Here is a 14,182-nt window from a genome sequence, read left to right on the forward strand (position 1 = left end):
CGAAATTGAGCAAAAACCATCCATGTTTTCACTCGCGTCAAAATCTGTCTGCACAAAAACGGCGGACAAAGTGCTACCAAGCTCACTCTTATGTGAAATATTACTCACTGCATTCGCAACATGGTACAAAAAGCAACTTATTTGCAAGAAGAAGGGTGCTCAATTTGACTTAAATAATGAAATCCCTGTTAAGTGCTCCAGTTTCTCAGAAAAACCTGTAAGTTTGCCGCTTACACAATTGTGTACAAAGCGCCTGAAAGGGTTTGTAAATACCTTTTAGGCAACAGATGGTAAGCTGATCAGTCTATAATTTTTCAAGCCCATGACGTTCCATTTCTTATGGATTAAGATATGTCAGCGTTGTTTCAAGCTTCTGGTACGGTCGAGGTTATAAGGCATTGCATATACAGGGTGGCTATGTTTTCTGGCATAATCTCCCCAATTTCCTTTCACAGGTTTGCTGCTACATGATCTTCACCAGCCACTTTCCCCCTTTTCATTACTCCTGAGCATTTCTTTACTTCCTCCTTCATTGGTGGCGGGATGTCCCATTGCTATGCTCTACTGCCTCCCTCATTGAAGTTCCGATTACACTGACTACTGTGTAGAGTTGTACAGAACTCTTAAGCTATGTTAACTGCCTTATCCATATTGCTAATTTCTGTGTAATCCACCCCTTATGTAATATCCTTGCAGGAGTCTTTAAGGTAATAAACTGAACTGAGCTAATGATATTGCTCTTTTTGTCTCGTAATGCATACACTTGATTTTTGCATATGCCAATTCTTGCACTGCTTTCAGGTTACCTCCGTTCTTTATAGCATGCTCAATTCTCTAAATATTAAACTTCCTTATGACAGTTACTTTGCCCTTATTGATTGGCTCTGATAGCTCTGAGAGTTCTATTCTGTCTGCGGGGTCAGAGGCTTTCATGACTTGGCGTTTCTTAATCATATCTTTAGTCTCCAGAGGGAGCTTGTCGGTAGCCTGTCTAACCATCCTGCCACCTACTTCGACTGCGCACCGTGTAATGATAGCTGTGAGATTATTGTTCACTGTTTGAAGACTAAGGTTGTAATCCTCAATTAAAGCGAAACATCTGCAGCGAGATCCTGAATTCCTCCATTTGCCCTCTTACCGCTAACTCATTGATGGGCTTCTGCCTCACTAGTTTCTTCCATTCCCTCTTCGAGTCTAGGCTAATTCAAGACCTTACCGTCCTGTGTTCACCACAGTGCATCTTTCTGAGGACCTCCACATCCTACACGATGTCAGGGTGAGTGCACTATGAAATCTATTTCACTTTAGTCGCCGCCGCGGTGGCTCAGTGGTTATGGTGCTCGGCTGCTGACCCGAAAGACGCGGGTTCGATCCCGGCCGCGGTGGTCGAATTTCTTTGGAGGAGAAATTCTAGAGGCCCGTGTACTGTGCGATGTCAGTGCACGTTAAAGAACCCGAGGTGGTAGAAATTTCCGGAGCATTCCACTACGGCGTCTCTCATAGCCTCAGTCGCTTTGGGACGTTAAAGCCCATAAATCAAATCAAATCAAATTTCATTTTAGTCTCACCATTAGGGCTCTTCCACATTCACTTCGTGTCCTTTCATTTGCAGAAGAAAGTATTCATGACCCCAAAAATTATTTCTCTTCGCGAACTCTACTAATAAGTCACCCTTGTGGTTCCTAGAACCTATGCCATAGTCGCCCATTTCCTGGTCTCCAGCCAGCTTTTTGCCTACATTGGCTCTGAAGTCGCCCATCAGTAGAGTGTACTGTGTTTTTACTTTGCCTCTTTGTTGCCAGCTGTATCCTGATTAATTGGAAATCCTACACCTAATTCTCGTCCGTCCACTAATCCACGGTAGCATAGCATGGACACCGTATACGCCCCATCTGTCCTTCTAACCTCACTAAGGCATATGAAATCCCACTCATTATACACTAGTTCCTCAAACAAACTGCTAGACTAGCCTCACTGGGTAAGGTCCTAGAATTAAGTGTTGCCAGGTTCAACCTCCAATGGCAACCTGTCTGGAGCCCGAGATTCTCAGCATCCTCCGCTGCGTCACAGGTCTGACCAGTGTCTTGGCCAGCTGCCCCGAAGCCGCTAAGGACTGAGGGCCGAGGGTTATGGTGCAATCATACAGGAGGTTGTGGCCAAGTACTGCATCAGGGTGGCCAAATCCTGTTCTAGTGAGGGAGTATGTAGTTGGTCCTGGTCACCGAGATCAAACCAGACCCCACGAATGGTTATGCAATTCCATCAACACACTTTTCCTTTTTTTACCTGGTGGAGAATTGCACAGCACTGGGATTTGAACCCCGGTGGTCCTCTTACACGCGAGGCAGATGTTCTACCTCCGCGCCATCGCTGCATGGCATGGGCATTTCAGCCGCATGATAATACGCATATAAGCACATTGGCCCTAATACAACAATGAGCAGAGAATATCGTATCACATGATGTGGACAAGCAACTTTTGCCAGCTGAAACTGATGCAGCCTCCAGATAAGCAAAAAAAAAATAGTGACGTGTCAGCTCTGTGCCACAGTTTTAAAGAAGGGTGATTTCTTTTGATATCACAAGGCAAAACGACTTGCACATCTGTTTGTGTTAATCGTCAGGCAATAAAAAAGTGTCAAGTCAATGACCTTGACCACAGGCCTCATAAGCGGATTAACTTCAACCGCTGCCTTGATTCTGACAACACTGAGGATACTGAAGAGGTTCTGTTTTGTTGGAACGAATTTCCACTCCCCTCTGAATTTGCGTCACCAAGAGCAGACTGCATGAATACCATCTGTGCTTTGCACCGTCTCTTTCTTGCTGCTGTCCCATCCCAAAGGCGCTTTGCACAGACACCAAGCAGCCATAAGTCAATCAAGCCTTGCTATTTTGCGTCATGTGGGTGAAGGCAGAGGGGAGAAGGGGGGCAGCACCTTTCCCTGCCAGGTACGCCCTGGCAAGGCAGCCAGTAGGGACCGGACCAGCGGCTCGGCACGGCCCCACTCCAGAGACAGACCCAGGGTGCGGGCCACGGTGCACGCAACGGCCGCCCCCTGGCACCGCAGGGTCCAGGCTGCACTGGCCAGGGCCTGCTCCACCAGGGCCAGGACCTCCGTCAGGTAGAGGCGCACTCCAGACTCCGCCCCTGCAGCCACAAGAGGTCGCAATACTTAGACCTACTGCACACTGCTTGCAGAGTAGCCGCTAACCCTTTTCATTCTAAAAACATTGTCCTTCCCTCTAAGTTGACAGAGTTCAGGTTCCTTTTTTCACTTGTAACTTCCATGAAAAGTCATACAGTAAGTTCACACAATGCCATGAAAAGCCTCCAACTGGCTTGGCTTGTGTTGCAGCCAAACGATTCCTCGTAGCCAGTGCAAGCCAACTGGCCCGTGTAGCAGACCTGCCCTGCAAACACGTTCACGGCAGCTGCAATTTTCCTAAGCCCAAATCCCTATGCATCATGGCCTACCAGTGGACAATCCTTAAACTTTCTTGGGTGCGGCATGACCTGCCAGTGAACCACTGGCACAGCCAGCTTTTCTGATCTGCCAAGAGATAGCAACAGCAAACAGGCACGTGTGCTTTTCACCTGCTCTCCATGACTTCATCGCATGACTCGGTACTTGTGGCCACAAAGCATAAGTACACAGCTTGATCCACTGGTAACCCACAAGGTGGTGAGCGTGTTAAAGAAAATCCAGCTTTGAGTCTTAATGCTTCAGTCTGGAGCAAAAAATGACCGTTTAGCTAAGGTCAAGCCAAAAGCTAGGCCTCTTTTAATATTGTGGTCACCAAGAGACACATGTGAATATTATATTCTATTTGCAAACCACTAGCAAAGCAGTTACTGGTAAAGACCGGCTGTAAATTGATTATTTCCAGGCAGTTTGAATATGAATAGAGATGGCTCAAAAGTAAAATTGGTTGCTTTAAGGGGTTGAACGTCCCAAAATGAATCAGACTATGAGAGACGCCATAGTGAAGGGCTCCAGATAATTTCGACCCCCTGGGGTTCTGTAATGTGCACTGACATCACACTGCACACTAGCCTCCAGCACTTCATTGCCATCAAAATGCGACTGTTGCAGCCAGGGCCGAACCCGCGTTTTTTGGGTCAGCAGCTGAGCACCCTAACCTCTGAGCCACTGCGGCAGCTAGGAATAAAGTAAAATGCTTGTTCACAAAAGATGGTGCACTGATGGGTGTATAGTGAACAGCACACACTCATGGAGAAACAAGTGCTGCTACAACAGAGGCTGAGGGAGCCGAGCTTGGACTGCCCACCAAGGTTCACTGCACCTTCAGAGCTCTGCACTGCCACTGCAGTAGCCCTTGCAAAGCGTGAGACCAATGCCTCCAGCAACACTGCTTTGCACCAGGAACAGTGTAGGAAGTTTGCTGTTCCCAGCGTCTCCAACTGGTCCATAATGCTACGGTCTGGTTTCCCTTCTCGCTTTGCACTGTTTTAACCCTTTAACCACCACTCATCCAGCCCGATGTGCTGCTTTCAATGCCAAAAACAAATTGCGGTTGCCATAATGCAGGTTGCAACTTTCAACACTAGAAGGCGGTAGTTGTTCATGAAAAATGCATTTCGTGCTTTAGCATGTGTTTTAAGCCTGAGCAGAGTAATTTTCACCAAAAATTCCAAACAATATGGTACATTTTTTGGGGAATTTGAAGGTTAAGTGGTGAAACTATCCCAGGTTTGTTTGATTTGTTCCGCTGTTTGAGGTGCGGTGTGGAGTAACTAATGCTTTCTGAGCGGACCTCTAACATTAAGATTCAGTGAGATGGGCAGGGTCTATCAGTGAGGAGTCAGTCTGTCTGCACACATGCTCGATTAAACACTGACATGCAGCGATTCTGGCGCTTTAGAAGCCCAGTCAGGATAGTCGGGCACAAAAGTCTCTGCAAAGGTCACACTTATAGGAGAGAAGAGGGTGAGACCACAAGTTGGCTGGCAGGGGAAGAACCCAGAGGGTGGCTGCCGTGGAAGGACGAGGTTCCGACATGGGCAGACGAATGCGATACCAGAGTGTGGCTGGCATACTCTTGTCGCTGGCAGCACAGGTTCTTATGCCATCACACTGTCACAGCTAATGGCAATTAGGTGGACTCCAAATGTTTTTTTTTCTTTTTTGTCATTACCCCATAACTGATGACTACTGCGCTTCCTGGGTGACATGAGCACGCGACCCCTGCTACCCTGTGGGGTCTGCGAGGGGAAAGTGGATGGTCACACTGCTCGTCTCCACTCGAAGGGAAGCTCTTTTGAGAACCACTCCAAATTACCCTCCCTTTCCTTCTTACCGCTTCTACCAGGCACACCCATTGGATCACTCTGAATGGCATTTGGGGCGTAGTTTTGGCAAGAGGCTACAAGCAGGAAATGAACGAGGAGACCGCGACTGACTCGGGTGACAAAAAAGTGTGTGGTTTTCACTCCCGGTGCATTGGCTGTTGCCAGCGGACCAAGAACGCGGGAGGTTTAACGTGTGCCCCTAGTATGTATTCTCGGGCCCAGGCCTTAACAGAGTCCTGTCGACCACCTGTGCAGTGTTGATGCTCTATATTTGGGAGGGTCCGATTTGGCTGGTTCTAGGTCACCACTGGCTGGCTGAGCTTCATGCATCTCCAATCCTTTCCTGTGCTGTGTCGTGCATGATGCAACCCTTTGGTTAGCTGTGCAGCCCACAGTCGGCCTTAGCTGTACTGTCAACACGTGTGTAGTCCTAGCTCTGCACGCACAGCGCTGCGGACCCCCCTTCAGGTGCTGCGGCTGTGCTGTGGATTGTAATTACCGAGGTCTGGGGATTAGTGCAGTGTTCTGTAATGCAGCTTACTGCCTAATAAACATTTGTGCTCTCAATTAACTGTGCCTTCCTTCCTACGGAGCGAGAGTGCAGGTGTACAGTGGACGCTGGTGGTGCCCTCAGCATGCTATGGCCCGAACCCTCTTTATGTGGGGGAAGTAAACCTAACACCCATTCATTGGTACCCCAGAAACTGAAGTTCTAACATAGGTAGGATGATAATTTTATCCCATTGCATTCCTTGACATCAGGAAAAAAGCAATGGCATGCATTTTAGCCCGCTACCTGCAGCAAAATTGCATAAAGCATCTCACGACAAAAATCTTATTAAATAAGTGCACAACATTTGGTTTATATGGAAATAAATGGGATATTTAGAATCGGCACACAAAAACATATATGTTCCATGAAGGTTTCATAAGTGTGTGCACGAAATTACAAACTCGTCTACTGTGACCAGTTCTCTGCTTACGATACACTCTGTTCATCCTGTTTCCCCGAGTATCAAGTTGTGCGTCAAGATGCATGTGTCTAAAATGACAGCAAGTGAAGCTCTGCCTACGTGCAGAATGGGGCCTCCTAGTGGTGAAAAAAAACGTTGACAGCAACTGGAATACGTACCAGCAGTGAACTCCAGCCAGATCTCGTCCCACACAGCTGCCGGAGACTCATCACGTGTCTTGCCCTCTGCACAAAGCCACATAGGAGGGAGATATTCAAAGATTTGCACCAGCCTGGATTCCCATCAGGTAATGGCAACAGTGATCAACACAAGCTCACTGCAGGGCCAATGAGGAGCCGAATGACTCGAGCTGCTTCGTAAACACCCAGCACAGCTGCACTCATTGCGACACAAGTGCAGTGCACATGATCACGTGAAACTGGGTGTGGTGGAAAGATTTGCAAGATAACCTTGCAAGGCCTCACGTCTCACCAGCTGTTCAAAGCTTATCATGTGAGATTCCCGAGTGAACTTGTTCAGCCACCTTTCCATATTGTCTCACCACTAGTTTCTATCGCTACCTCTCAAAGCATGGCCGCCACTTCCACAGCGATGCCTCCTACTCCAAAATGCTAGCATGAAGTTTGAACCACTGAATTCTGCCACACTAAAACACTGGTTCAATAAAATTTTTGGCACAGCGAAGTATTTTCTTTCCACATCATACCCCCACTTCCTTTAACCCTTTCAGGCACCATTTTTGTTTTGACTGAAATCAATTATTTTTTCACCTAAGTAGTATATTCAGGTCTCAAGAAAGGGAATCCGTTAGTTTTCAAACGTGAAAGACCACCAGGTAAATTTTTACAATGATGCAGAGAATTCTGTACAAAGAGTCAGATTTGTTAATAATAACAGGGAAATGTTCTCGTGTGTCAAGTAAACACTCTAGGGATCGTGGAATCGATTTGTGTTTCGAAGATTCACATTGCGCTCAAAACTGAGCAAAAACCATCGATGTTTTCACTCGCGGCAAAATCTTTCTGCACAAAAACAGCGGACAAAGTGCTACCTAGCTCACTGTTATGTGAAATATTATTTACTGCATTCGCTACATGGTACAAAAAAGCAACTTATTTGCAACAAGAAAGGCGCTCAATTTGACTGAAATAATGAAATCACTGTTAAGTGCTCCAGTCTCTAAGGAAAAGCTGTAAGTTTGCCGCTTACACAATTGTGTACAAAGCGCCTGAAAGGGTTAATATGTAAGCACTGCCTCTAAAGCAAATTATATTTCACAAGTTGTGTGCTTGCTTCTAAGAGCTACAATTCAGAACCTTAGTGATCATTTCGCCAGCATTACTCCATATGTCCTTCAATCATGGTTCCGATTTTCAGTGGCTGAAAACCAAACTTATTTTTCTGAATATTGGTTCGTAAATATTTTTGAAATGCATTGCACTTCAGGCCTGCATTTGCGGAGTAGGACAACTATGTTCTGATAATCTGTACATTTTGGGTTGACTGTTTCATGTTTGTATAACGTTTTACACTTGTGGCTGTGTACACTTGTCGAGTTTTACTCATCTACATTCACCCTGCAATGGCCTTATGGCTGACAGTATTAAAATAAAATAAACAAGAACAGTGGAGAACTACTGGAAGAGAGGCACCGTTTACACAAAGTACATAATGAATTCACACTGTCCAAGCAGTACATCACAGAAAGAGAAATGCAGAAAGCACTTCCATCAGAGCGCCTCACAAAGCAAGGAAAAGGAGGATGCCGGGTGTCAAGGGTCACAGCCGCCTGTTTCCACCCATCTCTGGGTTGGTCAGGCCATCGTTGCTCTCGCTATAAGGAGCATGCGTCAGGTGCGAGTGCCAGAACTGCGCAAAGTATGGAGCAGTACGAAGTGGTAGTGAGGGGCATGCGTACTGGCTCCACCTGCCAGCTAATATCACTGAAGATTTGGGCATCGCACTGAGCTGAGTATTGTTGGTTGCGGGGATGTCCGTGCAACATAACATGTCAAGACAAAGGCTAAAAGCATCACCCTTCAATGGAAACACCATGTGCCAGGAGCGACCTGATTCTGTTTGCCTGTCAGGGATCAATGATTACACAGGGAGGCTCAGCAAAGCATTGTTCCAGAAGCCTGTGTCCAAGGACACCCAATACCCCTTTTTTTAAATTTATTTTTTCTGTGATTTTGTGACAACCCAGTTCTGCAACAATGAAAATTTTTGCATGACCTCTTGATTCTGTTGCAGCAGGATTAAACTGTGTTTGTGCCCACTACAGGAGCAAATAAAGGCTTTACTTAACGTGATACAAAGAGAAGGCAAGAGGCATTACTCTTGGAATGACTCCTGTAGCATGCAGTAGGATGCAATGCGTCCTTACCAAGAATCCATGTGCCCATTACTAAACGCCCATCACTGTCTAGAGTTAATGTGAGTGAGCTTTCACCTTGTTTTACTTGCATGTTTTCTTCTCTGTAATGATGCATAGAATACATGGGCCATCATGTGGTATTTGCCTATGGCCGCTAAATAACTTGTAATTGAATTTCTTCTCTGACACTGTTTCCGTTTCATCAACCAGACGATGGCAGTGACGTGCAAGGTATGTTTAGGTCACATGAGGCATGGCAAAATTGCAATACAACCACTAATCTATCATTTGTTCTCATTCAAGCTCTTGAAGCAGGCTGGCTTAACCATTGTAGTGAATGAAAACTAAGCATCAGCGATTACACTGCAGTTTTTAAGCCAACACCCATCTGTGTGTGTGACAACACTCGATGGTACCCATAAGAGATGGCGTTCTCATGCAGACAGTTGATGCATCCAAATGCAACCTCTCCAGCAGCTGGTGGAGGGGGAGGCGACTGCATTCACGAAGTCAGCGCGGCATAGCGGAAGGTGGAAATGCAAGCTGCGAGACATCAGGTTACATCACACCGCAGGCGCCCAGAGCTAAAGGGGTGCCGCGGCTTTGAACAGCCACGCAGAGGTAGGACTCTGTCGGCTGTGTGGAAATGTGATTCCCTCTACCACGTCAATTCACCGCAAGTACTAGTCATATCGGTCCGGCTGTGTGCGATTGTGTGCTACAGACAGTGAACAACTGCATTCATGAAGTGAGCAGGCAGGCCTTCTCACTTGTAAGCATGTCTTAAGCGTCTCTGCCAAATTATTTTACATCTCACATGTCGTAAACATGTCACAGCCATCGTTCTGCTGATGCACTCAAAACAGTATCAAAAAGAAATTAAAGTATAAATTACTTAGGAATAACGCAGGGTGATCTATGAATACTAATGTCTAACGCATCATCTGAAAGAAGAAAATGCGCAAGCGAAATGTGGTGTCTATACTTCTTAACCATGGCATTATTATGAAAGTGAGCCAGTGTAATTACAACTTCTTCCAGAAATCTGTTTTATGAAAAAATAAAGTGGTATCGACAATGCTACTGCTAACCACAGAAAAAAGAATGTAACCAGCGTGCACACAGTAATTCCCGCTGCAAATTGATGCTAAACTACTGTTTATTACAGCTCGAGTTCCTCACTCACTAGGCAAGGCCACAAGTAATAATATTTTGATCAGTTTGGTTGGTTTGTTGGTGTTTAACGTCCCAAATCGACTGAGGCTATGAGGGACGCCGTAGTGGAGGGCTCCGGAAATTTCGACCACATAGGGTTCTTTAACGTGCACCGACATCGCACAGTACGCGGGCCTCTAGAATTTCACCTCCGTCGAAATTCAGCTGCCGCGGCCGGGATCGAACCTGCGCTTCTTTCGGGCCAGCAGCCGAGCGGCATAACCACTGAGCCACCGCGGCAGGGCGCAATAATATTTTTACACAGTGTGATTGTATCAATAAGTAGCACCAAACGGCCACATAAGGAGCACTTGCCTCTTTCCCAGTATTAATGGGCAGAGATTGAATGAGATGATCACTGCAACCAACATTATGTGAATGGAGCAGGGAAGCCTGCACAATCCCAGTTACGTCCTGTGGCCCCAATGAGAACACAAAAGCAGCATTGATGTGTCTCTGACGCAGAAGCGGCAGAGTAACCAGGGAGACCCTCACCTGGGGCGGCTGCGTGCTTGGCGAAGAAGGCGAGTGGCAGTGCAGCCGCCGCATGAGCTCGCAGCCGGTCGGGAGCATGCTGCGCCACAGCCTGCATCGTGTGCGCACACGCCCACTGCACCGCTTCATCTGCACAACACGATCAGACAAGCCAAACACAGTGTTGTTAAAAGGCAAAACTCCAAACCCTAGCACCAGGAAGGCCCAACAAAAAATCTTTACTGGTCCAATACACTACTGTACTGGTTGTAGGGATTTTGTGTTAGTTTACCGGGAACATGCAATGGTTCCACTGGCCTTTTTTTTTTTTCAGCCAATAAAACATCTGCACTGAACTCAGCACAATTACACAGAAGAAAATATAGTCAAACCTGCACATATCAAATTTGCGAAAAAAGGTGCTTATTAGTTGTGGGAACCTCGTCCCCTGTGGTTGGCTTCCCCACTATGCACCCTCCTTAGCCGTGTTGCTTCCCCGCAGTGCACCCTCTTTAGTCGTGTTCGTTACTTTAACTTAGAAGGGTTGTTTTGTAGGCCGGTTGGTGATACATATTTCAAGAAATGCTGTGGTGTGTTTTCTACGTTTTGTCCTTGTCTGCCGCGCCGAAGCATTTCTTGAAATTACTTTAACTAACAAGGGACGGCATTGGCTTCGCAGCGCACGAGCACCACAGATGACATGTTTGCTGCACACGTGCGCGGGGGAGACGGCCCTCTTCTGCTCGGGCCTGCGAAGCGCACTGACGTTCATGTGCGACACTCCGCTCTTCATTGGCGGGCACCTCGTGGTGGGAACATGCTCCCGCCAACTCGTCCCATCCGTCCTCGGAGATTCCTCTTGCCCTAGTGAGGGCGACCGTTCGCTCGTAACCTTGCTGGTGAGTCAGACGTCCTCGATTCCTAAGCGTATTTTGCTGCTAGTTGGCGTTATTGTTGTTGTAGCAATAAATGCCTTGTTTGTGTTAGCCAGTGCGTCGTTCCTCTGTTCCTTCAGAGCAAGGCCCGCCGTGGTCAGTGTGCGCTCGGTATCGTACACGATCATGGGGTGGGGTCCGGCAGTTTTGAACTGTGTCGTCCGCGGTTAAAAGGGGGAAACGTATTTATTTCTCCAATTAAAGCCCCGCATAGTTCAATATAAAGTAGCAGTAAATTTAACAACGACAAACTAACTGAGATGAAAAAAATTCATTTCTATGATATCCATTTACTGCTTGCAGATTATTGAGCAAAACTGTCGCGATTTTGTTTTATTTCTTCATATTCATTGCCTAAGACAGGACACAATTTTCAGTATTATCGCAGGGCTCCAAACAGCTGAGACCACATTTCTTCTATCGACGCGCTATGGCGATGAACCATGATAATCGCACAGAGCATGTCGAAGCACATGGCAAAGGTTCTCCCTTGTCACAAATCGCATCAGTGGTGTCCTGGTTATCCCCAACATCGGCATTAATGTCTTCATCCACAAGCTCTCCCGCGGTCTCAACATTGTTGTGCATGGAGACAAAGTCACTTGCGGCTGCCCCATCACAAATAGCACCAGGAAATTCAGACAACTGGTTCCACACATCAACAAGAACCCCAAAGGGTTTACTGAATCCACCTGACAAAGAAGTTGCTCCATCTTCTCCGAGAAAGCAGAGATCAGGATATTGCAAACAGATCTGTGTATTTTTTTTTCGACATCATTCCACTGTGCCATGCATATTTTGTCATGCTATGTTATTTACGTTGTGATTCAACATATTATGTTACATAACGTTATGTAATGTTAAGTTACGTTGTGCTATGTTACGTCACGTCTCGTTACGTTACGCTATGTGTGTTATGTTATGTTTTGTTATGCAGAGCTACTCTAAGCTATGCTTTGCTACGCTATGCTGTGCTATGCTATGCTATGCTATGCTATGCTATGCTATGCTATGCTATGCTATACTATGCTATGCTACGCTGCTCTATGCAATGCTAAGCGATGCTATATATAGTATACTCTGACAGCGTTTGACATCGCCTCGAACAAAAAGAAGGCAGGAGGGGAGTCCACTCGTTCTCCCGACCAAGAGAAAGCCCAAGGCTGTTGGAAACAGATCTGTATATTCGTTTTTGACATCATTCCGCAACCCACTCGGCATAAACAGGGCATCTAAGAGGTCGATTTTTAAGTCTCTTCCAATCTTCAGGTTCTGCAGGGGCCGTTCAATCAGACGTTTTCTACAATCAACCTTCACCGCGTGAATTATCCCCAGGTCCAATGGTTGAACCAGCATCAACATAGCGTTTGGCGGCAGGAAGCAAAATGCAATGTTGCTGAAACTAGCACTGCAGGGGTGGGCACAGCCATTGGCTATGATGAGGCACACATTGCGATCTTGGCCCATCAGGTCACTGTTCCAAGATTTCAGCCATTTGGCAAAAAGTTTGCAGGTCATTTACTCTCTTCGAATGGACCTGTATGCCACTGGAGCCAAAAGCATGATCTGGAAGCATCGCAGAGACTTGCTTTTCCTGCTAGGTCTCTTCTTTGTTTTAGCCCAAATGTTAGCCTTGTTCCTCAAAGTGGTGCTCAGTGTGCTTCGTGGAACCTTGCACACTACAGCGACTTCGGATTTCTTCTCTCCTCGTTCAACTTGCTTGATAATTTCCAGTTTCATGAAAAAAGGGATCTTCTGCCGTTTCGAGGCTGCCATTGCGCCCACAGAGACAACAAAAACCACTCAAAACTGCCAGTGTCAGCACGACATACCTCGCATGCGAAAACGCAGGCACAACTGGCCCAACATGCTAGTTGGCTCATGATGTAAACATAGCGCACAAGGAACACAAGGGACGGAAAGGAAATGGCCCAACTTTCGGCTTTGCTTAGTAGTTGGCTGCCTAAGTGTCCGCCACTTATATCATGGAAACTCCGTGTCATCCTGGGTTTGTGAGCGCTATGCAGCACCATGGCTCCGCAGGTCCATGCGGAAAAGCTAACTTCTGAAGATGTGCTGAAGGAAAGCCAGCTTCCTGAGTCGACCGGAGTAGTGCAAAGTTTGATAGGACCTACAGGGAAGCTAACACCCAGAGGTGTGTTGAGAAAAAGCCAGCCTCTTAAGTCACTCAGTGTTGCCCAAAGTTCGATCTATTAGATATGATGGCTAATTTTGTACCATATAGCCATACATTTTTCTACACATTCACGTTGCAGCTTTATGGTGCTCAGAAATTATTCGATACATAGAGTAATTTGATCTAACCGAGTTCGATACAATCAGGATCAACTGTATTCACATTTGATTTTTTTCAGAATTGTCTTTCCTTGGGCTAGTTTGTTTTTCATGCTGTAGGTGCTTGCAGCGCACACGAAACACGGACGGACAGAAAAGTCAGCGCTGTGTTTCGTTCCCTTTTCTGTCCGTCCGTGTTTCGTGTGCGCTGCAAGCACCTACAGCATGATTTTTTTCATTAGGTATTTTTTGGCTGACAGCATCAGAAGCCTCACATGCACAGAGCTACTGAAGTTCTAGGTACAAATGAAAATTCACACAGTCCAATAAAAAGAACTTGCTTCTCCATGGTTTATTTAGACAGCAGTGATAGTCTTCAGTTGACAGAACTTCTTTGTAAAACTGCTCAATTCTACATGAGCAAGAAAGCATAGATGGTTGCAAAACTTAATCGGTTACCTTTGCAAACTTACAGGTGTCTCATGGAACATGCGGGGATCCTGCTTTATTTCAGACAAAAAGTCTCGTATCATGATCATCAGTCTTCCGACGCACCTCTTGCCAGTGGTTGTTAGATGTTTATTTTAAACTGTTGTCC

General features: G+C 46.4%; 1 protein-coding gene across 2 annotated transcripts in view; it reads right to left on the minus strand.

Moving 5' to 3' along the window:
* LOC149344914 (proteasome adapter and scaffold protein ECM29) overlaps window positions 1-14,182 on the minus strand; it is a 141,409-nt gene that overhangs the window by 23,569 nt on the left and 103,658 nt on the right. For both annotated transcript variants that reach the window (XM_089546404.1, XM_089546403.1), the window contains 3 exons: window positions 10,376-10,504; window positions 6,447-6,512; window positions 2,940-3,151 (listed from right to left, as the gene is read on the minus strand). In XM_089546404.1, coding sequence (XP_089402530.1) covers window positions 2,940-3,151; window positions 6,447-6,512; window positions 10,376-10,504 — 407 coding nt within the window. The remainder of the gene's footprint in view (window positions 1-2,939; window positions 3,152-6,446; window positions 6,513-10,375; window positions 10,505-14,182) is intronic.

This window comes from Amblyomma mixtum, chromosome 5 (genome assembly GCF_055824585.1).
Source record: "Amblyomma mixtum isolate Tamu chromosome 5, ASM5582458v1, whole genome shotgun sequence".
Lineage (NCBI taxonomy): Eukaryota > Metazoa > Arthropoda > Arachnida > Ixodida > Ixodidae > Amblyomma > Amblyomma mixtum.